The 27964-nt window shown below is 36.9% G+C and overlaps 2 protein-coding genes across 3 annotated transcripts in view; one reads left to right on the top strand and one right to left on the bottom strand.

Moving 5' to 3' along the window:
* Positions 1-486: 486 nt before the first annotated feature.
* On the top strand, positions 487-6995 carry gpr185b (G protein-coupled receptor 185 b). Its single transcript, XM_056461271.1, has 2 exons — positions 487-771; positions 1612-6995. The coding sequence occupies exon 2, from the start codon at positions 1614-1616 to the stop codon at positions 2610-2612; it is 999 nt and encodes a 332-aa protein (XP_056317246.1). The 5' UTR covers positions 487-771; positions 1612-1613; the 3' UTR covers positions 2613-6995.
* A 13912-nt stretch (positions 6996-20907) lies between these two features.
* The window catches only part of zgc:109889 (uncharacterized protein LOC553542 homolog), a 56835-nt gene continuing 49778 nt past the window's right edge, over positions 20908-27964 (bottom strand). For both annotated transcript variants that reach the window (XM_056461269.1, XM_056461270.1), the window contains 2 exons: positions 26251-26627; positions 20908-24042 (listed from right to left, as the gene is read on the bottom strand). In XM_056461269.1, coding sequence (XP_056317244.1) covers positions 23885-24042; positions 26251-26627 — 535 coding nt within the window. In that variant the 3' untranslated portion in view covers positions 20908-23884. The remainder of the gene's footprint in view (positions 24043-26250; positions 26628-27964) is intronic.

Genomic DNA, 27964 nt, shown 5'->3' with positions numbered 1-27964 from the left:
GAAACGCATCTGTTCAGTCCGTTTAACATGGAATGAACGGCTATAATTGATAACAGAGTTGAGATATTACATAATTACCACGATTTGGGGGTGCCAGTATGTTGCGTGATTTTACGTAAAAGACAAATGAATGTCATAACAGGGAGACAAGATAAATATATAACAGTGCCAAGTAGATATATTAAGTGAAATGACAGCGGTGTTGTGTGAGCGAGTTAGTTTGATGTAGTCGGTAATCTTTAGGAAAGAGGAGAAAGAATCGTGCTGTCTTTGCGCAAAGCGGCAGCAGCTGCCGGCGACCTTGGGTCCAGTACCGCGGGAATGACACACAGCGAGATGCGCTCGTCTCTTGTACCTTATAGTTGGATTCGTGTTGTCTGAACGTGTTTTATTATTAATATTCCGTCCACAGCATCTCTGATTCACAGACTCGATCATGACTGTTGTGAGGACTCTTGACGTCAGAGGGGAGAATCATCGGTGAGGTCCAATGGGGGGAATATCAAGCGAGGCAGAGCTATCGTCCTACCAACAGTATTAGCCATGCTAACCGACGAGCACCTCGCCTTTCCACAGGACTTAGCCCGCCAAAGATGACGGTTTTACTCAACGTCGTGAAACAAAGGGCATTTTAGTTCTTCTTTTATGTTGTTCTCCGTCTCTTTCTGGGTCCTCCATCTCCCCTCTCATCTTCATCTCCTCTCGTATGACAGGCACGGACTGCGCGCGAGCTCGGGGGAGAAAAAGGCATTGCAGCTTCATGGCACTGAGGTACCGTATGCCGATGCGCACTTGTGCTTTCTTTTGTGTGAAATTATGCCTTAGTTAAACGTGTTCTTAAATTACGCTGAATTCTTTAAACTGAGCACCAGTGTGCGAATTGCCGGAGGCTTGACCTCTCCGAGTCCTTTGCAGTCTTTTCCTGGTCAGTTTATACATGTATGTATTTATAGCTAGGTCTGTGAGGTGGAAATTTATGAATGAACGAGTTAAATATGTCTGCGTCTATGGCGTCAGGCAAAAGCGCATCATTGTGGATTCTAGAAGCATATACACGATGCCTTCATAAGAGCCCCGTGCACTGATGTGGCGCGTCTTATTTTTAGACAATTACTAAAAATAGAAACAAAGTGGAGTGCGTGCGTTTTTGTCAGGACTGTTGCTTGATTAATAGCTTTTTGCGACGAAATGCACATACTGCTATAAACCAGGCGAAATATTGCATATTTGCAGCTCCTCCGGATGCAATCTGCCACATTGTTTAGCTGATTCAGAATGTGCTAATTGTACATCTCAAGAGCTCAACGACCAGTTAATTGCTAATTAACAAAAGAAAAAGAAAAAACACTTCACCAGCTATAATGATGAAATCTGAAAATTCTGGCTAATGACAAAATGTGTAAACACATTACTTGGGCTAATATTGAAATTATTGAATGACCTAAAAATAAGACAATGTTTCATCAGGTTCACCAGCTTCAGGTATATTATTTTTGACAGATATCCTACTGCCTTTCCACTGACATACACATTCTCTGTTATCTTCACTACCGCACCCCTCTCTCTCTCTCTCCCCCTCTCTTTCACCCCCCTCCCTCCCCTCACCATCAGCTATGATTCACTCTCTTGCAGCAGCAATGAGCAACCAACTTCAAAACACCTCTTCCCTCTCCACGGCGGGCACGTGGAATCTCCTGGATGTGCGGAACTCATCACCGGTGCGCACGACAGAGCTGAGGCCGCTTCCTGTGAGCCCCTGGGACATTGCACTGTGCGTGACAGGCACGCTCATCTCCTGTGAGAATGCAATCGTGATCGCCATCCTGTTCTACACACCCACCTTGAGAGCTCCCATGTTCATTTTGATAGGGAGCCTTGCGTTTGCGGACCTGCTCGCGGGACTCGGCCTCATTCTCAACTTTGTCTTCATCTATATGCTGAACACGGAGTTTGTGACTCTGATCTCCGTCGGCATGCTGATCGCCGCCTTCTCCGCTTCAGTGCTCAACATCCTGGCCATCACAGTGGATCGCTACTTGTCCCTCTACAATGCTCTGACCTACCATACGGAGCGCACAGTGACATTCACCTATGTGATAGTGGTTCTCATTTGGCTGGTGTGTATCATCCTGGGCCTACTGCCAGTGCTGGGCTGGAACTGCCTCAGAGATGAGGCCAGCTGCAGTATCTGCCGGCCAGTCACCAAGAACAATGCCGTGGTGCTCGCTGTGACGTTCTTGCTGGTGTTTGCCCTCATGATGCAGCTTTACCTACAGATCTGTAAGATTGCCTTCCGCCACGCACAGCAAATAGCTGTTCAGCACCAGTTCATGGCCATTTCCACTACAAAAGGTGTATCCACACTCTCCGTCATCCTCTGCACCTTTGCAGCATGTTGGATGCCCTTCGCCATGTACTCCATTGTGGCAGACTCCAGCTACCCGATGATCTACACGTATGCAACAGTGCTGCCGGCGACATGCAACTCGGTCATAAACCCAATCATATATGCTTACAGAAATCCGGACATCCAGAAATCCCTGTGGCTCGCCTGCTGTGGATGCGTGCCGTCCAACTTCTCCTTGCGGCCAAGGACATCCAGCGATGTATAGGTCAGACTACCTATGGGTTATGTCTGTCGCACATTATTAGTTTGTACCGTGTCAGTGTTAATGATATGATGTCCTCCCTTTGGTGGGATCCCAGTCAAACATTGCTTATCGTGCAGTAGGTGTTGTGATTTACACATGTCAAACCTGCAAAATTAGATGTCTTAAATGCATAGTACACCTCTATGCACAAATTATCAAACTGCATGAGATCTGAATAATAAGGATACTTTAAGATAACACCATTACCAGTGAAAATGAATACAAACCAACCTGATTTGTGTAAAGAAAGCTGAAAAGCTCTTTGATACACCTTTAAACTATAGGGAGTGCTTTCAGCACCACGGACAGTGGCAGGAACACTGAGGCTATTCCCCTGCAAACCTGCCTCGAACACTTAAATCTGTGTTCACTTAAAAATGTATGAACAACAGAGACAAAACATGGTCCTGTGAGTGAAAATTATACTACTTCTGGCATCTGCTGCTTTAGAGCCAATTTTATACATTTTTTTAAAGATCCTTTCACTAACTAAACTATAATGCAAGAAGATAGAGCTCTTTTTATTTAAACTTGATTAATTTGCCATTACAAATCATTCAAAATTTCATATAAGATTGCAAAAAGCAAATTTGTTTAGATATGCTGAATTGGTTTGTTGTAGTCTAACATCTCTAATGACAGAGGGATATCTGCTAATGCAAAGATGTGAAGCGTGTAACATTTCACACATTTTTAGAGCACACGTTTTGGTGTGAAATATCCGGGTTAATGAAGGTTTGCGCACGAAATGAGGTGTCAGTCACAACACTTTTAATTCGATGTCAGATGACATCTTTCAAGGCAATTTTGCTAAAAGCCAACTAGTACAGGAACACTTAAATGAGACTAACCCTTCTGGGTCTGCACAGCATAGTGATCCTGGCGATTATTGGATATAATTGAGTGTGTAGACTGTACAATTAACCCACGAGACCAGAGATCGATGTAAGGGGCAGGCTTGTGTTTAAACAGATCTAAACGCAGGCCCTAAATATCAAACAACTAAGCCAAAATGAGAAAGATGGGAGTTTAGATGTAGTAAAAAAAGAAGCAGAATTGGCATGTGAGATTTAAAACACTGACTAAATCTAGGTCTGTATTATGCTGTACAACCAAAAATAAATAAAACACAAAAACTACGCCTCTCAAAATGGCGCAAAAAGAAAATTAGTATGCATACATATTTGTAGAGCTGAAAATATGACCACAACGCAGCCTTGTGTTTTCAAGAGGGGTATGAATGTCGCAGCTGTTCTTTGATGACCCCTCGTTTGCGACTTAATTTAGGCCTTACCTTTTCTCTTCTGCAATAATGAATCAGCGTGTACCGTTCATCAATAGAGCTACAATCACAATGAGGCCATCAACAGAGCTAATATTACTTCCTGACTTGAACATGATCAAAACCGACTGAGAAAAGGTTAGCGAGTCCAGGGTGTTGTTACATCTCTTTAAATCAATTGTACTGTTTTCTAGGATGTGCTTTCACTTTGTAGTACAAGTATTCAACGTTGGCCTTGAGAGCCCATACAGGCGCCCTCTGACTAACCTCAATACTCTTAGTGACCTGTACGAAACCTGATGGATTTTTACATGGAGTGATTTCACAGTCTGGACACTGTGAAACACAAATCTCCAGTCTTTTTTTTTGTGTGTGTGTGTGTGTGTGTTTGATTGTGTGTGATCTAATAGTGTGTGTGTGGTTTAGGAACGAAAGCACCATTTGTTTATATACCACTCACTTATGTCAGGAGTGGGGTTCAGTGACCTATCACACTGTGCCCACTTATATACATATAAAAAAAATAATAACCACCCCACGTAATACACAATACCTGACAAATATCAATGTATTTTCAGCAAATCTCTATCGTTATGTAATGTATCTCCACTAATGTATTCAACAGGATGCCATAGATTCAGTTCATTCAGGGGTGCAGCGGTTATTTTTCTTATGCAATGCTGTATTGAAGCATATATTTTTATACACATCAGGGCATGAGTTTTATGATGTCGTTTTGGTGTGTGTGTGTGTGTGTGTGTATATGTGTGCGTGTTCAGTACCTGTATTCTTATTGATGGTTTCCTAGAAAAAGCAAAAAGAGAAAAAAAAAAACATTAAAAATAAGAAGAGTGTCGGCAATGCAGAAAGTGCAGAAAGTGCCATATTTCACTAGAGTCTTATTGAATTTGTTTTAAAAACAAAGATTATGATTTGTAACACTCACCTTCAAACATGCAGCGTCCAGATAGTCGACTTCTAGGCTGCTTGAGTACTAAGGACTAGGGCTGTGCGATTTGGGGAAAATATCTAATTGCAATTTGTCTGACAGATATTACGATTTGATTTGCTATTCAATTTTGTAGTCAAGCTTCAGCTCAATAATCTGTAAGCCGTGGCAACAATTCTGCGACAGCTCTTAAAAATTACCTGTTTTTGATTGATGTCTGTGACTTTGAAACCAAAATATTTCCATATTACCGATGTCCTGTTTTTCTCTCAATATTAATTCGTCTATTAATGCTTCTGAAGCTGCAGACGCCATTATTCCAATAGGGTATATGCGGAAGGACTTTTAATTTGTCAGTAACCTGGGTTAAGCGCTTCCAATGAACTGTATGCCATTAAAAAAAAAAATCGGCACGTTTAAGGTCTGTTTTCTTTAAAAATCAGCGATCTGCTATCTGATATAAAGCGGGTCTCAGATTGTACAAGAAGCACTGCATTAAATTACATTTTTTTCCCTGCCATGTCTTTAAAATATGAACATTTATTTTACCCCAGTGTATTCAATAGAGTTCTGCGCTAGCCTGCAAATCCTGACGGGTGCATGCGTGTAAACGGCTTTTTGTCTCGTTTTATGCTTGAGCAACTAAATTCATGCCAAAGTCTGTTTAACTGATTATAATTTAATTACATTACAACATCGATGCTGTAAAAGGAACTGTATAAATTTGGAAAAAAAGTCACATTAACCGTTCACTAGAAGTTTATCAGTATGGGAAGAAACACCAGCTCTGCATATCCCCTATTGTCTGCGCGTTCCTGTATGATTTTTTTTAATTGTGGGTTTTCGGTTTGCTCAATTCTGATTGGGCAGAATGAAAGTGTGCACACTCAATTGACTAGTAAGACTGTCACACAGACGGCAGTCACGCCTTTGCTCTGGGCAGGGGAAATTAAATAATGTATATTTCATATCGCAGCCTCCTGCGATAAGCTAATCACAACATTTCAAATTGCGATTGGATTTCGAATTATCGCACAGCCCTACTAAGGACATACTAGATATAGTTTGTGGTTCGTTTCATCAGTGGTTAAACTCTCCAACATAGACCCAGAGGGCCAGGTGGTGACTTGTTCTGTTCCACCCTCTCTCTTGGACACTGGAGCTCAGTACGTAGTCTGCCAGTACGGCAGAGAACTGCAGTCTTGTCTTTGGCGTTCTGTTGGACTGGGACAGCCCTTTTGTGTGCCAGACTACAGACAGATGGTCCACCCCCAGCCTCATGCTCAAAAGTGACCTATCTAATTACTAACACCACAGATATCGTCGCAGAATTGAAGCATGCCAGCCATCTAGAATTTCACATATCTCCAGTCACATTGAGTGCATTCCTCAGGAGCTGCAGTGTAGGTGATTCGAGAGTTACAAAAAAAAATCTAGAGAGACGACAGCGTTTCTTTGTCATGACGTCAGCGATGGCGTACATAAACGGAGAGAGGTCGTCTGAATGACGGCACCTAACCACATGGAAGCTCTATTACGACTAAATCTGGCCCTGCTAAAAATAACCTTGAAGAGCATGAAATGTTACATTTATCTAGGGTACTTGAAATCCGTTTTCTGGGCCATTAAGCAGAGCTCTGTGTTTCCCATCAACAGCTACATTAGAGCGAGAAGGCGCCTTCCTAAAATAAGGGAGGAAAGAGAGAGAGAGACAGCGAGCCTTTAGAAGAGCCTCTAGGGTTACGTAACCACTGCACCCAAATGTAGCCCAAAATCCAAAATCTCTGTGCATTACCGATGAAGTCTCACTAAGATCTACAATCACTTTTGCAATCATTTATAGAGCTAAAGGAATGTTCTTGTGTAGGTAAAAACTGTCAGCACAATTATTAGCAAGCGGTCAGAGATGTGGATGGGTGCTCTGATACTGTGATGTAATCGTCGTTGATCTTTTCTTGCTTTGTTCGTTTCTCTTTGTATTGTGAATTGAAATCTGACAAGTACGATGCACTTTATAAAAGGAACATGCTACACGTTGCAATGTAAGTGTGGAATGTAATCCTTCCTAAAAATGATTTATTTTTTATTACTGTACATATGACAATGCAGAGACAAAAAAAAGTGAGTGAGAAAAAACGAAAAGAAAATACTTTGTCAAATAAAATTCAGCAAACTCAAAGTTGATGATTACTTGGTGTTTTTATCATGTGTGTGTGTGTGTGTGTGTGTATGCGTCAGGGATGGACGGATTCACTATGGTACAAGTCATCGTTTGAAGGCGGCTCAGCATTAAAAAGCTTGTGTATGAATTATTGAGCCGATCCGTTTTACGTAACGCATGCTGTCAGGATAACGATGAGTGTGGGATCCTGAACACCAGAGATCCAGCCGAGCCCACGCTGTGAGGTGATGGGCAATTCGCGCCTTTTTGAAGGGGCAATCAAAGTCAAAGCGCCTGCTGTAGAAAATGTATTACAGTTTCAGCAGAATTTTGTTACTGCTGTGGTTATTCTCTTCTAGAAAACCATAATCGATTACAGAGCCACGAGGGATCTCCTCAATAGCCTATCCTCTAGAGGATACATATCATAGCCGGGGGAGTTCGGGTGGTTCGAAAGACCCACCCCCCACTGACAAAGGTCAGAAAAGCATTGGGAGCAGAGAGAGGGGAAGGATCGGCAAAGGACCTCAAGCAGGGAATCGAACTTGGGTCACCGTGAGCATTTCTGTGCTATATATGTCGGCGCATATTACCACTAGGCTATTGGTGGCGACATTAAAGTTAAAATTTATTCTAATTAGGCTTTTGTTGTCATCCATGAATTTTCAAATTTATGTTTTTACAAGAGAGGCTGGAAAAATCGCCAAGCTCTACATTTTTAATATTATGTTCGAAATGTTTTTTTTTATTCAAATGGCCAAATTCCAACTGAGGAACGCTGAATGTGCTGGCCAGTTTGTTATTTGCCTAATAAATGACAACAGGCTACAATTTCTTTTCCGAATGATATGATGTATAATGTAATAAATTTGTATATTAATTATTTTTTTCATGTTTCTTGATTCTAAAACTTTAGAAACATTTTTGTGTGGTTTTGATGACCAACAAGCTAATCCAGTTAAACTGGTGTTTAAAATGTCACTAAATGGAGTATTTAAATCTCATAATTACACACAAAATCAGACAAGTAACTGCAAAAAAAGGGTCAACCTTTTCAGAAAAAAAGAACCACTTTTTTTCACCAGGCTGGCTACAGGCCTGCATGTACAGTATATAGACAGTAACCCATGTACAGTAGTCAACATTTGAAGTGAATAAAAAAAGAAAATCCATCAAAATTGTCCTATTTTGATAGCAAAATTGTTATTTTAAACAACAAAATTATTTTTGTTTTATATTTTTGTACCTATTTTTTAAGGTTTGATGTGTCATTTTTTACCATTTCAGCAGTTTAATTAATTTAAATGAGAAAAATTTGGGTTTATGGTCTTTACTGTTAATCATTGACCTATTTCTTATATAAAAAACACATTATACAAGTTAACTGTAGTAATAACCTATGTGAATGAAAAAAAAATAATTATTATATGAGCTGGAATTTAGTATTCACCGTTAATTTGTCGAAAACTGATCAAGTTGACTGTAAAACTGCAAGATCTTTGTGTAATGGCAAAAAATATTGTTTTAATTATTTATTATTTAAAAAAGTAACATTATAATGTAATATATTGATATAAATAGCAAATTCTTGTTGGGAAAGTAATAATTTTCAACTATTTTGATGAGCAGCAAAAAAGTTGATAGATTTAAAAAAATACCATGCTAATAGGAGTCCTCAATTTGGTTACATCCATATACAGTGCATCTGGAAAGTATTCATAACGCTTCACTTTTTCCACATTTTTTATGTTACAGCCTTATTCCAAAATGGATTAAATTAATTTATTTCCTCAAAATTCTACACAATACCCCATAATGACAATGTGGAAAAAATATTTTAAAAAATAAATTAAAAAACTGGGGTATTGTGTGAATTTCCAGGAAGTAAATGAATTTTATCAATTTAGGAATAAGGCTGTAACAAAAAAATGTGGAAAAGTGAAGCACTATAAATACTTACCAGATGCACTGTATAATAATAACAACAACAACATCATGATCAAGTGGTCGCTTAACCCTTAACCAGTCCACAGGGTCAGGGCAACCCTGATGGATGTTTCCAATTTTTTCTCTTTTGTTCTCTTCATCTCAGGGGAATGAAACTCTTTTACTGAAAAACAAAAATAACTTTTTTTGAAAATTCTACCTTGATTTGGATGAATTCTACTTGATTTCTTTTTTTTAAAGGGCAAACATAATTATTAAACCTGAAAGAACCATTGAAAAATTAATAAGAGTAAAAAAAAAAACATTTCTTTCCCTTTTAAAGATAGATTTGTCCAATAGTAATTTTAAACCCATTATAACTCTGGAATGTTTTACATAACTGCAAAGGCCTGGGTCTAGAGCACAAATGAAAAATGGAACAAATAAAATCTCTTGTGTGTGTGTGTGTGTGTGCGCACACATCTGCACAAAAGGACACACATGTATGTCAGCAACAGAATATTTTTATGGAAATTGGCAATTTTTTTTACAAAACTGGAATAAATCTGAAAACTTAAATAAATGGACTAAGACTAAAGCACAAAAAAAATCTACACTGAGTGTGTGTGTCACTCACTCTCTCTCTCTTTCGCACACACGCGCGTGTAGTCTGGAGAATGTTTTAGATTTTGCCACATTAAAATTGGCTGTTGTTTTGCAAACAATTAATAATATATCAGACAACAGCAAAAACAATACAGAATTTTGATTTATTTTAGAATGTTAAAATATATATCATCTAAAATATATATCAATTTGTGAGAAAAAGTTTTCTAAAGCATCAAGAAATTTAGCCTAACCTGAAAATGAATGGGTGTCTATAGACCCCTGCTGGATATATGTGAAAATTGTAATTTCTTTTTTTAACAATAAATCTAAACTTTTTTCTCTAACCTCATTCAAATATAAACCAATTTAAAATAAAAATGTAAACTTTTATAAGCCAAATTATGGGGTAGTTGCATGTTTGTGTAGTAAATGGATAAGAAAAGTACAAAAATATCCACACAAAAGTTGAGAAGTGACTAAGAAATTATATATAGTGTATCGCATACAAAAATAATTTTTCCCTGTGTAAATGTTTGGGGTCAGGAGGACCCAAATGAACATAACTTTTTTTTTTTTTTTTTGCTGGGCATCTCAGGGGTTAAATTAATCTACAAAAATATATGACACACACCTTTAAAACCGCTTTAAAACCCTAAATTAGCAAAGGTAACATATGGGCTAGCATACTTGATTCTGTTTCAGTCATTCATGGTGTTTCTCGAGCGTCAGTATTATTTCCACTTTTATTTGTCATTTATATTTTACCTCTATGTCATTTATTTCATTCTTATGGCATAAATTTTCATTTTTATGCAGACGATACACAAGTTTATATCTTTACAAAACCTACAACAACTCACCCCCCTTCTGACCTTACTAATGGTCTACATGAGATTAATACATGGATGACTAATAATTTCTTAAAGTTAAATGCCAGTAAAACTGAAGCCCTTCTGGTTGGCTCTAAATCTGTTTTATCCAAAGCTCAATCCTTTACCCTGTTCACTAATAACTCCCAAGTCAATTTCTCAACCCACGTTAAGTCTTGGGGTTATACTGGATGGCATGCTCTCGTTTGGTTCTCATATTAATAATATCTCACGTTCTGCCTTCTTTCTTTTGAGTAACATTGTAAGACTTTGCTCTTTACTATCTCAACCAAGTACTGAAGTGCTTGTTCATGATTTGGTTACATCACGTATTGATTACTGTAACTCTCTCCTATCCGGCATCCCTGAACTTCATAGACTAGTTAATTCAGAATTCAGCGCTTGGAGTTATGTGATCAGAAGCTCACATGCTTCTAATCACATAACTCAAATTCTCTTTCACCTGCACTGACTCCGTTCACTATCATACACAATATAAAATCCTCCTCTTAACATATTAACCTCATTTGTACACTCCTTGGGCTCACTGAGATCATCTTCTGCTGAATTGTTATCTGCTCCAAACTTTAAGATGAAGTCATTTGGTGGCAGGGCTTTTAGTTGTACAGCACCAAAGTTATGAAACTCCCTGCCTTTGCAGATTTGCCAGGAGGACATGATTTCCAATTTTAAATCTCAGATAAAAACTTTTTTGTTCAGGATAGCTTTATAAATAATAAAAGGTACAATTATGATTATTATTAGTACTTATAAAACAGCCTATCTCACACAACTATGATGATTTAAACGACTGAAAAAATAATCTGCTCCAAAATGCATCCGCATACAGTTGTTTGACTTGGCACCAAATGACTAACAAATCACTGCAGAAGTGAAAAGTCAGAGTGAAACCTCTTAAAATGGAGGTTCAAACTGAACGTGTCAACATGCTAAACCATAAAACAAACTCATCCTGAGGTATAAGCTCGCTTCTTCCCTCAGCAGCAATGACAACTTACCTCACACAGATACGCACACAAAGGACGTGCAATTAGTTGGTATACTGTGATTAACGGTGTTTACCTGTAAAAGTAAACGCTGAAATTGATGTACCGAGACGAATAAACTCACCCTCCACTGAATGGCAGCCTAATAAGTGAGAAATTGCGCATCCTGCTGGTAATTTGAATGAATCACAGCTAATGAATGCGCGAAGAGGCAGGACTGTATAGGTTTACCCACATAACCTGCCTACTCATTCCCTCGCGAACAGGCACACGGTGAAAAGCAGGATGAGTCACCGGGAGATAGCGCCCACGCATGCGGACAGAAACTGAGAGGTGACAGTATCACCGCCTCAACAGCACTGACTCACACAATTCAGCGCTATTAAGACAGTCACCATGAGAACTGACACAGGATGCAAACCTATACAACATAACAAAACACTGTTTCAGAGAACTTTAAATATGGCAATAAAATAAAAGTATTCAGAGCCATGAAGCTATGGCAAGCCGTTTTAACGTGTAATCCATCCTTATTTTTTTCACGTAAAAATGGGAAGCTAATTAGCTAAAATGTGTTGCTTCCGGTGTTATTTCCAGACAGCTGTTTTAAGCTGTACAAAATAGCTCTTCACACTGCGTTATACTGCAAACATCTATTTCTTATTATCCTATCATGTTATTTGAATGTATAAGAATTGGGAGGGGGTTTGGGGGGTAGCCCTTAAATAGTGAGAAATAGCTTTCTCTGGTCTGTATCTTAAATATTATTAATTAATTCATTCATTCGTTCGTTCGTTCGTTCGTTGTCTTTTCGGCTTAGTCCCTTTATTAATCCGGGGTCAGCGGAATGAAGCGCCAACTTATCTAGCATACGTTTCATGCAGCGCATGCCCTTCCAGCCGTAACCCATCACTGGTAAACATCCATACACACTCAATCACACACATACACTACAGACAATTTAGCCTACTCAATTCACCTATACCACATGTCTTTGGACTTGTGGGGGAAACCGGAGCACCTGGAGGAAACCCTCGCGAACACACAGAGAACATGCAAACTCCAACTCCAGAAACACCAACTGACCCAGCTGAGGCTCGAACCAGCGACCTTCTTGCTGTGAGTCGAACGTGCTACTCACTACACCTACCCTAAGCCCCATCTTAAATATTAATAATCTAAAAATATGTAATATAAATATGTATTTGACCACCCCTATACCGGTTCATATACTGTACCATTGTGAATGCATAGTCGCGCCAATTCCTTGGGGAGAAATTCAACAGTCTGAAACCGTCATATCTACACTGTAAAATGTAATGAGTTGAACTTACTTAGAAAAATTGAGGAAACCGATTGCCTTAAAATTTCCAAGTAGTGTATTAATTTTAAGTTTGTATTTACAACTTCTTAATAAAGTAAACTTCAATACCGTTGACTCAAAATGATGAGTTGTGTTAACTTCTTATGAGTGTTCAAATTACTAGGAAAATATTAAGAAACCGATTGCCCTAAAATGATCAAGTAAGCTGAACTAAAACATTTAAGTAAAGACAAAAAACAATACCTTACTTACTCACTCCTGGGGCCGTTTATATTGAGGTTGATATTTAGCTGCACCATGTTGGTGTTTCGTAACATCTAATTATTAGAGTCGTCAGCCCAATGCTCAACCCCCAACCTGGAGGACCAGGACATAAACACACATAAACTACAGACAATTTAGCTTACCCTATTCGCTTATAACTTCACACAGAAATGCCAACTGACCCAGCTGGGGCTCGAACCAGCAACCTACTTGCTGTGAGGCGACAGGGCTACCCACTGCACCACCCGTTTCCTCAGTTCCCTCATCACCATTCTCTACCATCAACTCAAAAAAGTTGTTAATACATATTATTGTAAGTACTTCATAGGATTGATGGATAACTTAACAGGCTAAAAGTTGGGATTACTTCTTTATATGTTGTGAGGTGAACAAACTTATTCATAATAAGTTAACTGCATTTTATTAGTGAGAACAGCTATTGCTTTTTACAGTGTAGAGCACCGATAGACAACTTAAGTGTTTACAAGACTGTTGTCTGGTAACATAGGTGTTTGTTTCTAAAAGTAAAGTCAAATAAGATGCATAGTTTGTATAGTTTGACCTACAGTAACCTCTAAAATAGCGACAGTAGGTGAGAATACTCTTACTTGTGCTTTATTAATAAATGAGATGTCATTTAAATAAACACTGAAGCATGTATTAGGCTACACAAACTAACATTATCAAAAAAGAAGAATTGCATAATTAATGGTCAAATTAAATAAGTATGATCCACTGAAAAGGCATAGATATATACACTAGATCAGTGTTTCCCAACCCTTTTCCTGAAGGCACACCAAACAGTACACATTTTCAACCTCTCCCTAATCAAACACACCTGAATCAACTTATAACATCAGAAGAGACTCCAACACTTGAAGTTAATGGGTCAGAAAAGGGAGACATCCAAAATGTGTACTGTTGGTGTGCCTCCAGGAACAGGGTTGGGAAACACTGCACTAGATATTGCATATAGACCCTGAGCATGCGTCACAACACCGCCACATTTGTACAGTGCTCCCAGGACAAAAGTTATTTAACCACATCAGTCAAGACTAAAGCCAATGTGAAGATGCTGAACTTTTGCACTGCGTATGGGTGTAGTAACGAGCAAGCAAAGAAAACAAAGCATAAAGGCAGAACATTTCATAGGTAAGACTTGCACTAAATGCTAAGCTTATGCTAGTTTTGTTGAAGACAAGATGCTGCGATGCAAGAAACTTGTATTGTTGTCAGCTAAATGAAGTAACGGCTAGTTTTTAAAGTATCTTATAAGGGTGCCTGAAACCATAACAGTGCCTATGCCTCAATGTGACAATTGAATACAGACGCTAGGACACATTTCTCAATACTTAGGTCACTTTTGCAAAACTCTTCACACAGTGATCACAACAGAAGTCTATGTGGGCTAAACTGAGGATCAATTCTCATTGTTTTGGCACAAAATGCATTCAGTAACTACATCCCTCAAATTTCATGAATTATTTTCTCACTCAGACACAACGACTGCCAAAAATCTTTGTACGTACAGGACACTTTGCACGTGCTTACGTACTGTTTTCAAAACTGTTAAACTTCTGTTCAAAACAATAACGTCATGCAAAACTGAATAAGACAGCAAAATTCAACAGCAATATTTTATTGAAACATATCTCAAATCTAAAAATGCAGTTTAACCAGCCAGATTAGCATTACTATTGTATCTGTAGTCAGTGTATGGTGTGTATACAAATTTTGGAATTACTTGGTGCAAAAAAATAAATAAATAAACGACATAAAATATTGACGAATTCTGCATCATGTCTGATTCATTCCTGTAACATATGTTGCAGTTATAAACAATATACATTGCAATTATAAACAGAGATGTGTCCTTGTTTTACACAAGAAAACACTGTGTAATGCTACATGTTGTTAGTGTTTTTAGGTCATTGTTATAAGTGTGTTTGTCAGCTGTCAACCTTTGCAACACAATCTCACGGCAATTCGTAACTTTAATTTAGTGGCTAATTCGTATGAAATCGTACGATCTAATTTGTACAATTTAGTACGATTTGCTTATCCCCCAATGACGGTTGGGTTTAGGGATGGGGTTAGGTGCCACGCCTCCTATTAAAAATTAGCCACTAAACTGACAAAACGTAAAATACTTACGTTATCTCATGAGATCAGGCTGACCTTTGCTAGTGTTTTGGAAGAATGAGTTTATCTGAGATCTGAATAAAGTGTTTTGGTAGTTGTAGTGCATTTTGAATGTGAAATTAACTGCTTTGCTAAGCTGAAAGTCAGTTATGAGAATTGTGTGAAGAGTTTTGCAAAAGTGACCTAAGTATTGAGAAATGTGTCCTAGCGTCTGTAAAAAACTGTCATTTACAAATTAAGCACTGCCGTGCAGCATATATTAAAATGGCTTGCCATAAGCAAACAGATTACCAACAGTCTTGGCTGTAAGCTAGTGCATCTGGCGTATGACTGCAAGCTTGTCTGTTTTGCCTCGTAATTGTCCCTGAATCATAGTGAGTCTCCTTAACTTTCTTCATTAGACATGCACACAAACATGCTTAAATAGACCTGCTCAAATATGTAGTGACAATAACCATTTCCTGTATTCCCTGTGGAGATTGAAACCATTTTCCAGTAAACACACTCACTCGGTTTAAAAAAAACCCTAAATTGGCACCTCTACCAATAGCTAAAGGAGACAATGAAACAGGAGGCAAATGCGTCACAGATTCACACACATCATCGCTCCTGCTGGAAGTCACGACGTTGATGGAGACACAGCTGACCTTCCTCAAAAGTCAAGATCAGGTGAAAAAGACACCAGTCACCCTCAGTTCTCTGCCAATAAATGAGGGATGCGAAAGCAGAAGAAGAAAGCTAAAATGAAGAAAAGTTGGGAGAAGGTACTGTAAATGCAGAGGATCGTGCAGCAGAAAAAGAGGCTTCTAAGTGGTAAGAGTACTGAAGCACTGTACCTGCATCTGAAGTAATGTGATCTAGCACTTGTAAAGTGATTTAGGGCTACTAAAGCATTTAATCTATAATTCAATAAAGTTTTAGGAAAGAATGCACAGGCTGTGAGATTAAAGGTAAGGCTTAAGTCCCTAATTTATCAGGGGTCGCCACAGCAATAAACCACCAACTATTCCGCCATATGTTTCACACAGCGGATGCCCTTCACCCTTACACTCTCACATTCATACACACAAACTAATACACTACGGACAATTTTGCTTACCGATTCACAAATAGCACATCTCTGGACTGTGGGGGAACCTGGAGCACCCGGAGGGAAGAAACTCACACGAACATGGGGAGAACATGCAAACTCCACACAGAAATGGCAACTGGCCCAGCTGTGACTCAAACCAGTGACCTTTTTGCTGAGAGGCGACAGCTGTAAAATGAAGGAAAGACTGGAGAAGACACTGTAAATGGATGTTCCATGCAGCAGCAAAGGAGACTTCTAAGTAGTAAGTGTACTGAAGGACTGTACCTGCATCTGAATTAGTCTGATCTAGCACGTGTAAACTGATCTAGGGCTACTAAAGCATACAATCCATAAATCAATAGAGAGTTTTAGGAAAGAATGCACAGGCTGTGAGATTAAAGGTAAGGCGATGGAAGAAAATGTAGATTTCCCTTATTGCAGGGTTTCTACAGGTTTTATCAAGTCAAATTTAAGACATTAAGACCTTTTAAGACCATTACCAATAAAATTTCAGACTTACACAAGGCTAAGCACTAAGGATTACTTTTTAATGACCCAGTTAAAACCTTAAAAAACATAAAAAAAAAAAAATGTTAGTGTAAGTAAGATAATTAAACCACATTGGTAAATAGAGTTAATAAATACATTTTTGTTATAACTTTTATTGAGAATGTTAGTGATTAGATGGGTGTTAGCCCAACTGGGTAGCTTTACATGGACATAAGAAAATTAAGACCTGCTTAAAATGATTTAACACAATATTTCAGTGAATTTAAGACTTCTTAAGGCCTAAAATGCAGTTTTTGAAGACCTTTTAGGACTAAGTTGATAGCCTCAATTGAGACCAAACTTGTCTAAAAACATCATGCTTCATAATCATTACTGGAGTGGATTTCCATTTTAGTATTGGCACACATCTTCCAAATAACAGATCAAATAACAAATCTCAGTGCACATAGGTAAAAAAGTAAAGTAGTCGAGAGAGCTTACGTCAGCAAATAAACAAATTTAAACTCACAACACCTTCAAATAGCACGGAACACAATGGAAATGTTTCAAGTGGATCCAAAAAGTGATGGATGCTGCTGGGTTGCGACTCTTGCTCAGTGAAGTTGTATGTGATCTAGGAAAAATGAGTTTTTTGTTTGTTTATTTCAACATCCTGATTCCCGTATCTTCAATTTTATTAGCCTAAATAATGATGACCTAAAGATAACGTCTGTCACATTTCAGGGTGCCCTTGAAACATTTCTGTTGTGTTCCATGCTATTTGAAAGTGTGAGAAAATGCAGCACATTTTATTAATTTGTTTGGGCTGTGAGAAAATGCAGGGCTTTTTAAAAAATGTGTTTGTGTTGTGAGGATTTGCAGCAGATTAATTTCTTTTCATAATTTTCCGGCGTTTTTTTTGTAATTGCATGTGTTTTCTTAAATTGCAGCATGTTAAGCTCTCTCTGTCACCGTAAACAAGGCATGAGAGGAAAAAATAAGAAAAGTTATTATAAGAAATACAAAATACTCGGATTTGACATTAGTTCTGATAAGAAAACAGAATTGACCTTTTAGATCAGTGCTACAAAACTAGCAGAAGAACAGTCTAAGCTGCGTGATTACTTTCAGATAAACACACAGCTAAACCAGCTGCAGGCTTGTCTGATCACATTACAGTTTTATATAACTACTGGGCGTCACGGTGACACAGTGGGTAGCACGTTCGTCTCACAGCTTGAAGGTCGCTGGTTTGAGCCCCATCTGGGTCAGTTGGCATTTCTGTGAGTTTGGATGTTCTCCCCGTGTTCGCATGGGGTTTCTCCAGGTGTTCCAGTTTCCCCCACAAGTCCAAAGACATGCTGTATAGGTGAATTGAAAAAGCTAAATTGGCTGTAGTGTATGTATGTGAAAAAGTGTGTATGGGTGTTTCCCAGTGTTGGGTTGCAGCTGGAAGAGCATCCGTTGCGTAAAACATATGCTGGATTAGTTGGTAGTTCATTCTGCTGTGGCGACCCCTGATTGATAAAGGGACTAAGCAGAAAAGAAAATTAATGAATAAATAACTACAACTGATGGATGTGTAACAAACTAGTACTAAAGACAGGAGCTGTTTGAGGACAACAACCAGACAAATGTCTTTATATAAAATGTCTAAACTAAAAATTAGGTGTGGCAAACATGGTGTAAGCACAATAATTAACCCTGGTCCATTAAATTATTAGAAAATAATCCACACCCAGCCACATTACCACCTAGGGCAGGGGTGTCCAAACTCGGTCCTGGAGTCCTGCTGAGTTTATTTCCAACCTGCTTCAACACACCTGCCAGGAAGTTTCTAGTATATCTAGTAAGAGCTTGATTAGTTGGTTCAGGTGTGTTTGATTAGGGTTGGAGCTAAACTCTCCAGGACACCGGCCCTCCAGGACAGAGTGTGGACACCCCTGACCTAGGGTGTGCAAACCCAAATATTTCCTCCCTGTATTATAGAACATATTCTGGGAAAAATAAATAACACCATATATGAATATATTTTGGCACATTTAAACAGTTAAATCCATTAAAATAAGAGTTTGCTCACCTAACATCTTCAGAAATAGAAAGATAATAATTTAAACAAGCAACAGAATTTCAACTAAGGATATATATATATATATATATATATATATATGGATCACAGTGCAGCCAGAAACTTATTCATTCATTTTCCTTTGTCTTAAGTCTCTAATTTATCAGGGGCCGCCACAGCGTAATGAACTGCCAACTATTGTGGCACATGTTTTACACAACATGTTTACACACAAACTCATACAATACGGCCAATTTTCAATTTTGCTTACCTATTCACCAATAGTACATGTCTCTGGACAGTGGGGGAAACCAGAGCACTCGGAGGAAAGAGAAAACTCACACATGCAAACTCCACACAGAGATGGCACATGGCTCAGCCAGGACTCAAACCAGCGACCTTTTTGCTGTGAGCCAAACACTAATTAATTGTAACTGTAATATATTTTATTCCTCTAACCATCAGTTTTTATCCAGTAAATAGTTTTTAATAATTTTAAACAATATAAAATGTATTATTAGTAACAGAATTAGAATATATGAATACATTTTAAGAAGCACAGATCATCCAAGTTAACCCATTAAATGAATCTCAAACCACGCCGAGGATTGTTTTAAGAAGCACTTTAATGGCAGTCAGTACAAGCATGCAGCATTTGCCTACAATATATTAATTTTTTTGTTACACTGATTCTCATACTGTTCCTTATCTATATAAACCAAAGTTCTGCCATTTTAACAAAGTTCTATACATCACATTGTTTAAAACACAAAGGACTCCATTCTTTACATACAAAACACAGGCTAAACGACACAGCTCATGACTGTTAAGCTGTTAATTAGGGAGCGTTGAAACTCGCCTCCCTCTTTGTGCAGTGAGTGACACATTTAAGCAAATAAATAAAAAATAGTAGCGGGAATACTCAAGTGCTCTTATTCTGTACAAATTAGCATATTTAGCATTTCAAATGCGACATGATTCAAAATAAAAACGCTTGCAAATGGAACTTAAGTCCCAAGATGACTCCAAACCAGCTGCTGATCCATTACAGAAGACACGGTTCATTTCTGTTAGTGTTTATGGATTACCAAGTCAAACGGTCTTCATTGTGATCTGCTTAAAATGCAGTGAAGTTTACTGCGGTGACAGTGAGAGACTGACAATACAAGTGAATGGTTTGATGCTTTAGCGGACAGACTGCCACTTTTTTCCAATCAAAAATACACCGAAAATAAAGAGTTTCTTTTGTTTCCCAATGCTTGAAAAAAAGAAAAGAGTGAAATCCCGACACAATTAAAGATACAATCCATAACTACTAACACAGCACCACTTGAACCTCAAAACAAAGCATTAATGAGCCTATAGATGAAGAAGAGCCAGTTCTGCTGCTGTCTAAGGTCATTTGCAGTTGCATTTCCCAGTAATCGCCTACGAGTAGCAGCAATCACAACTTGTGACTTTAAAATACTGGTGGATTCAGAATACACCAATGTAGCATTAAAGTCCTTTAAAATCTTGACTTGAAGTCAGAAAGAAAAGCAAACGAAGCCATAAAACTAGTTTCAAACCAAATGGGTTAAATAATTTTCAATTAATTACATTTGGGGGAAATGGCATCACAGATAATGTATGTAAAGCTCCCCACCTTTCTTTAGATACAGAAAATAGATATTCCCAATATAAATACAGAACAGAATTTAAATATAGTGTAGATAAACTCATTTTTTAATTCAGATTGTCCACCTGTGTTGTTTAAAGGAACACATTTTACAACTGCCCTAGAGTTTTACAATTTTTAATTATGATCTTCAGGTCCGGCATGAGCATTTTTAGCTTAGCTTAGCATAGATCACTGAATCAGATTAGACCGTTAGCTAGGGCTGGGTGATTTGGCCTAAAAATCAAAATATCAATTAATTGACCATTTTAATTTGATTACGATTAATGATGTTTTGTCTTAATGATATTTATATATATATATATATATATATATATATATATATATATATATATATATATATATATATATATATATATATATATTTTTTTTTTTTTTTTTTTTTTTTTTTTCTCTTCATAGTTCACTGACAGGTTTTGTATATATGCTCACATATTACAAGGGAGAGATTTTTGAATGAAGGGTGCATTATTCATTTTAAAATAATTAAAGGAAACACACACTATCAACTATCTATGATTATTTATTGAACATCAACACTGAACAACTGAAATTAAAGCACACATTGCCTAAAACCTTTTTCTTATAAAAAGGTGAAAATAAATAACTTGCACTTTTGGATACAAAATGATTTATTTTCAGTGCTTTTCATAATAAAAGTAAAAAATAAGCAATATCTCTTGTAAATAAAATAACTTTTTAATATCCTGTAAATAATATTTTAAACAGGGCATTTCTTGTATCTTCTGTAAACAAATATTTTAATGTTAATAATCATTTGAATGTAATGGAAAATATGCCGTCTCGAGGCATCTCTGGCGCAGCTTCCAATCATCGTCAATTTAGTGCAAAGTAAGGTTCAAGAATGGGTCCATCATCTTACTAGACCAGAGATCAGTTGTGGCAGCAAAGTGGCCGCAGAAGAATAAATCAGCCTCAGACTTTAAAGGCTGATTTATACATCTGCATCGAGTGATGGCAGCCATGCATTGATATACTTCAGCGTGCTGTTTGTGTTGCTCTGCAAATAACACTTCCGACTTTCTTTACGGGGAAAAGAAGCTTAAACTCGCTCAGTAAGAGAACAGGCGGACGTGCAACAACTTTAATCATAAGGTAAACACAAAACAGCTCCTCCACAGGACTTCACACTTGTAAAAACTCGCTTCAACCGGCTCTCTGCTGTCTCGCGGCTCTCCGCGCCACCCATGCGTGTCAACGCTACCAAACCGACCCATCACAGAGCTTGCGATATGAGTCTTCGCAACATGTAGTTACATTTTTGAGATGTGCATGGATATGCAACCGCACGAAGTCTGCGCTGGACCATATGCGTGCTCTCGATAAAAATCAGTATAAATCAGCCTTAACAGAGCGGGGTCACATGACTCTACAAACAGTAGGGAAAATATTCAATAAAATTGTGCATAGAAAATTAGATTAATTATAGATTCTAAATGTCGATTTCGATATTTTTTTTTGATTAATCACCCAGCCCTACCATTAGCATTTTGTTCAAAAACAACCAAAAAGTTGTGATAATACTCCTATATAATGCTTTACTCTTTTGTAGATACATCGTGTACTAAGACAGACAGAAAATCAAAATGACTATTTATAGGCACTATACTTATTCTGGCGTAATAATCTAGGAACTTTGCTGCTGTACCATGACTGCAGCAGGCGCAACAAAGACTATAGAATACACAAGACATGTCACTCGTATAGGTTGGAATGAGGAAAAGTGTAACGGTCAATATGACGAATGAAGCCCCGCCTAATAGTACAGGAGCCAATCATCGATTGCTATAGACTGACGTTTCTCCGGGGTGAAGCTCAGATCAGACGCTTGATTTCACGACAGTTTGGTGGTCAACAAACACAGTGGAATCTCATCGAATACTTGCTTCAGAGAGAAAAGAAACATATCCAGATGAAGCTTGAAATCGGTGCTTTTAAATTAACCTAGTGCACTTGACAATAAAAGTTTTCTGGTTTTGTAATCTGTAAAAAACAAAAGTGAGGTACAGTCAGTCCTGTCAAACGCACGTCACATGACTATTCAACTATTCAAATGCCCACAAATAAAGAGTCGCTTTCATTTCTGGAAGAGATTCGTCATCAAGATCAAGTTGTGGATTACTTCAGAAGAGCAGTGCTATCAGGCGAAGCATTATCCAGAGGATAATAATGTGTGGAACGGCCAGAAAGGAGGTTGGTGTCGTGATCTCGTTTATTTCGAGTGCGCATTAGCTTGTGCAACCTGAAAATATGCCAATTTTGTTTGATTCGAATGTTTAGAAACAAAACTTGTGAGACAGATGTTTAATTTTATTGTTGATTCCAAATATGTAATGCAATTGTAAGCTTGGCTAATAGTTTTTGGAGAATTTAATGTTTCCCTATTCAGACAGAATGCCTGAGCATTCTGCCCGAAAGGCATTTCAAAGATGGCTGCTGAGTGAAATGACTTGCCTTAAAGAGACTTTGGGCGCAATGGTATTATGGAGATTGAGAGAGTATAGTTTCTAGTCATATTGGCCTAGTACACAATGTAACTACAGAAGTGTCACGCTTTAAAAAGAAAAATTATCAAAACTTTTTTAAGCGAGATGCTAATGGTCTAATTCGATTCAATTATATATGCTAAGCTAAGCTAAAATTGCTCCCAATACCCCCGGAGATCAGATGAACGGATTCAAAAAGAGTAACACTCAACTCTAGGGGAGTTGTAAAATTAGCCTACTTGCAAAAAAGTGGAGTGTTCCTTTAACCAGCTGGGATCTTACCAACATAAACATTAATAACTTCATTTACAAAATTTTGAGTAAACATTAACTGTGAATTTGTGCTCTGCCTTATTAAATCGCTCAGGAATATTGCTCTTGCGATTTTAATTTCAACAATCAGCTTGATGCTTGGTACAACATGCATTCCAGAGGTCAAAACGGTAGTCTTGAACATAAAAAAAATGTTTAGTACATCTGCCTCAAATACGTTTCTGACTAAAATTGGCATTGCATGATCATCCAGCTGACTGGTCATATAATTATAAGGTCGTGTTGTAAGGTTATTGAGAGAGGACAGATGGTAGGATCACCACACTGTGAGAAAGTGATGAATAGTCTCAGCTGCGCACACGAGCCCATCTCTAACAGACGTAGTTCAATGGGGTCAAAACTCTCATTAAACTTCACTGTCAAGGCTTCCATTTTAGACGCATGATCTAAAATTGGAAAGTTTGTGGTTACGCAGCCCTTTTCCCCCCGTATTTTATTAGTGCAGACAGACAATCGGCATGCTACATTAGTTGTGATAATTGTGTTCTCTGAAACCTACAGTATAACGCTTACTTCTTTTTTTTTTTATTCCTCTATGCTGTTATTTGTTGTCTCAGTCTGACCACTCGTTTTCGTCCAGCTCCGAGTCTTCATCAGATTCGCTGTACTCCACTGCGATGCGACGCGATAATATAGTGGCCACATCATTTCCGACTGGCTCCTTTTTCGCTTCCTGTTCCCTCTGTTCCTGCACTTTACGCAGCTGGATCCCTATCAGGAACAAAAAATATAGGAATGTGAGAACCAGAGATTTAAAAGGTACCTGATTATTTTTCAAATGAAATGATTCTACAATATTTTAGTTCAGCAGTGTTATAAGTGGTGTGATCTTATGGTACTAAATTATATTTATGACCGGTTAATCATTTTTGAGCATAGACCTGAAAATTAAATTTCCACCATCATACATGTTAAACATTTAGGAGTAGTCTTCTATTTAGGCATATTTTTGCTGAAAATGGAAAAAGTTGAAAAAAAAATGCTATTTGTATTGTATACATTTAATTATTTGATATTAAATACATAAAGATCATACAGTGCTCAGCATCTATCTATCTATCTATCTATCTATCTATCTATCTATCTATCTATCTATCTATCTATCCATCCATCCATCCATCTATCCATCCATCCATCCATCCATCCATCCATCCATCCATCCATCCATCCATCCATCCATCCATCCATCCATCCATCCATCCATCCATCCACATATACAGTTGAAGTCAGAATTATTAGCCCCGCTTTGAATTTGTTTTGTTTTTTAAATATTTCCCAAATGATGTTTAACAGAGCAAGGACATTTTCACAGCATGTCTGATAATATTTTTTTATTCTGGAGAAAGTCTTGTTTGATTTCGGCTATAATAAAAGCAGTTTCTAATTTTTTAAAAAACAATTTATGGTCAAAATTATTAGGCCCTTTAAGCTATTTATTTCTCACGATAGTCTACAGAACAAACCAGTGTTTTACAATGACTTGCTTAATTACCCTAACCTGCCTAGTTAACCCAATTAACCTAGTTAAGCCTTTAAATGTCACTTTAAGCTGTATAGAAGTGTCTTGAAAAATATCTAGTAAAATATTATTTACTGTCATCATGACAAAGATAAAATAAATGAGTTATTAGAAATGAGTTATTAAAACTATTATGTTTAGAAATGTGCTTAAAAATCTCTTCATTAAACAGAAATTGGTGGAAAAATAAAAAATAAACAGGAGGGCTAATAATTCAGGGGGTTTAATAATTCTGACTTCAACTGAATATATAGACACATTTTTTTACAGTAGCTTGTTAGAATTAAAAAATGTATTATATTTCTATTTCTAAAGGCACTAGGTGATCAAAGTCTAATTTTAATGAATATAACCGTTTAATAAAACAGTTTTCTTTAAATTCACCAAATATTATTGGTTATATTCACTGAAAAATGGTTACAAATATTCGTTTTAAAAATGCACTCATTTATGCTGAGCACTATATATACACTATGATATATACTATAATATATACTCAAGAAAAAAGTGTCCTCATTAAAAAAATTTAAATTAAATTAAAAAGTAGAAAAGTAAAGGAAATAAAAGTAAAAAAAACACTATTTAGTTAAAATAGATATCTTTTATACCCTCTCTGCTGTCTCGTGGCTCTCCACGCCACCCACGCGTGTCAACACTACCAAACCGACCCATCACAGAGCTTTCGTTATGAGTCTTCGCAACATGTGTAGTTACATTTTTGAGATGTGCATGGGTATGCAACCTCGCAAAGTCTGCGCTGGACCATACACGATCAAATAAATAAATAAATAAATAAATAAATAAATAAATAAATAAATAACCCCTCACATATGAAAGTGCTATATCAGGGGTCAGGACACTTTTTTTCAGCAAAGAGCCATTTCTGATACTTTTTTTTTTCAATTTTTTTTTTAAAGAGCCATTGAGATTACTATTATCAATAATACAGGTTTAAACAAAGCCTTTATTTATTTTACATGCGCGAGGTTACCATAGAAATGTTGTTTATAAATGTCTTTATTAGTGTTGCAATCCTATTATTGTTAACTGAGTTCTTATTTATCTTGCTGTAAAAAATTACACTAAAAAGGGAATTGTAATTGTATTTTTAATAGAAAACCTTTGGATTTCTAGTAATTGTTGTAATTTTTAAACCGCAAAATATTATTGAAGGGAGACAACTGGAGAGTCACATATTTTTGGTCATGTTATTATATTACATTACATTTCATTATATTATATTATATTATAACAAATGATCAACTATAGAAGAACATTTTTACCTTACCTTATGACCAATTCTCATTGTATTAATCATAAAACAACAACAATAAAAGGCACATTCTTCTCTCCATCTATTCCAACACTCAAACCTGACTTTCTATGTGTTTTTCTCTGACCTCGTCTGATGGCCGCCAGCAGGTCGCTGCGAGCGTCGCTCATAGGGATGAGAGGAACCTGACCCTTCCTGGGCACAACCGGCGCTTCCACAGAGGCAGCTGGCATGGGGTGTGGGTGAGGGTGTGCGGGTGGCCCGGGTGGAGGTGGTGGAGGGGCTGCGGGAGGAGGATGGGTTGGGGAAGGGGTATAGGAGGCAGGGAGAGCAGGAGTCGGAGGAGACTGGCTATAGGTCTGGGACAGAGAAGGCATGGCACTGGCCGGAGCAGAGGAGGGGCCTGTGGGACTGTCAAAGGCAGTCTGGGCTGAGGGAATGAGTGGAGGTGGTGGAGGAGGAGCTGGAGGAACAAAATACTCCCGATGCTGAGACTGCTGACCACTGAGAACACAAATGGAGAGAGGAAATAATCAAACACCTAACTTATGAGATGAGCACCAAGGTTTGGCATTGGTAAATAAATCTATTAAAAACCCTAAGTGAAATAAAACGATAATTAGAGTACCAATTCTGGCAACTCTTGACAGCAAACCTGATTAACTAAAGGTAAAAAAAAATAAAATAAATTTATATTTATATATATATATATATATATTATATATATATATATATATATATAAAATAGAAAATAGAAAAAAATAAATAAAAAAAGGAAATAGCTCATATTTTCATTCAGAGTAAATTAAATTAAATTACCACAAACTATATAAACATATAATTAAAATGAAAAACTATCAAAAAATTACAAAGAAAACTAAACTGAACAAATGTTTGAAATGAAACTAAAATCATATTTTTAAAATAAGTAAATAAAATTAGAAATTAAACTTTAAATAATCTAAATAAAATCAACTGAATATTATGATACTACAATAAAATAAACTGAAATAAAATGTAAGTACTAACATATTTAGTTTAAAAAGCAGATATGTTATACTATAATACAAAACATAATATATAACACAACCAAATTAATAAAATAATCTAGAATTACCTAAATCTGATAATCTAAAAAATCTAATTCAAAATGTTATTAAATACTATATTATAAAGTTACACATTAAAGTATTTAACTATATATATTCAACACACTCTTTCAACAGACATTTAACTGACTATAAGAAACTTTGCAAGTACATGTCAATTTACACTAATCCTAACCCCAACCTAACAGTCTACTCATAATCTAAGGAAAATTTGTTGCATCTAGACCATCGAAATAAAGTGTGACCAGCATTATTTGTGTGTGATTATTGTATTTAGTAATGTACTGAATATATATATATATATATATATATATATATATATATATATATATATATATATATATATATATATATATATATATATATATATATATATATATATATATATATATATATATATATATATATTCAGTACATTACTAAATTCTCCTTAGATTATAGTAAGTTAAATATCTGTTGAAGGAGCAGAATCAACAGATATTAAGCAGACAATCTACTAATACTCAAATGGACCATCAAAATAAAGTGTTACCATAATACTTTATCTTCTACGACAACGTGAGGCCGTTATTTTATAAAGATAAGAGATTTAATATCCCCAGCATATCCCTGACTTTGGATAACATAAAATCTAAAATGTTGAGTTTTTAAATACTGTACAGTAAAAAGTACTTGAGTTTTGTTGTATGTGCTTGGCTATAACCATGCTGGTAGTTTAATTTTAAACAAAAT

Source organism: Danio aesculapii, chromosome 7, assembly GCF_903798145.1.
Source record: "Danio aesculapii chromosome 7, fDanAes4.1, whole genome shotgun sequence".
NCBI lineage: Eukaryota > Metazoa > Chordata > Actinopteri > Cypriniformes > Danionidae > Danio > Danio aesculapii.
Note: the sequence above shows the minus strand (reverse complement) of the source record. Positions and strands in the feature narration are given on the sequence as shown.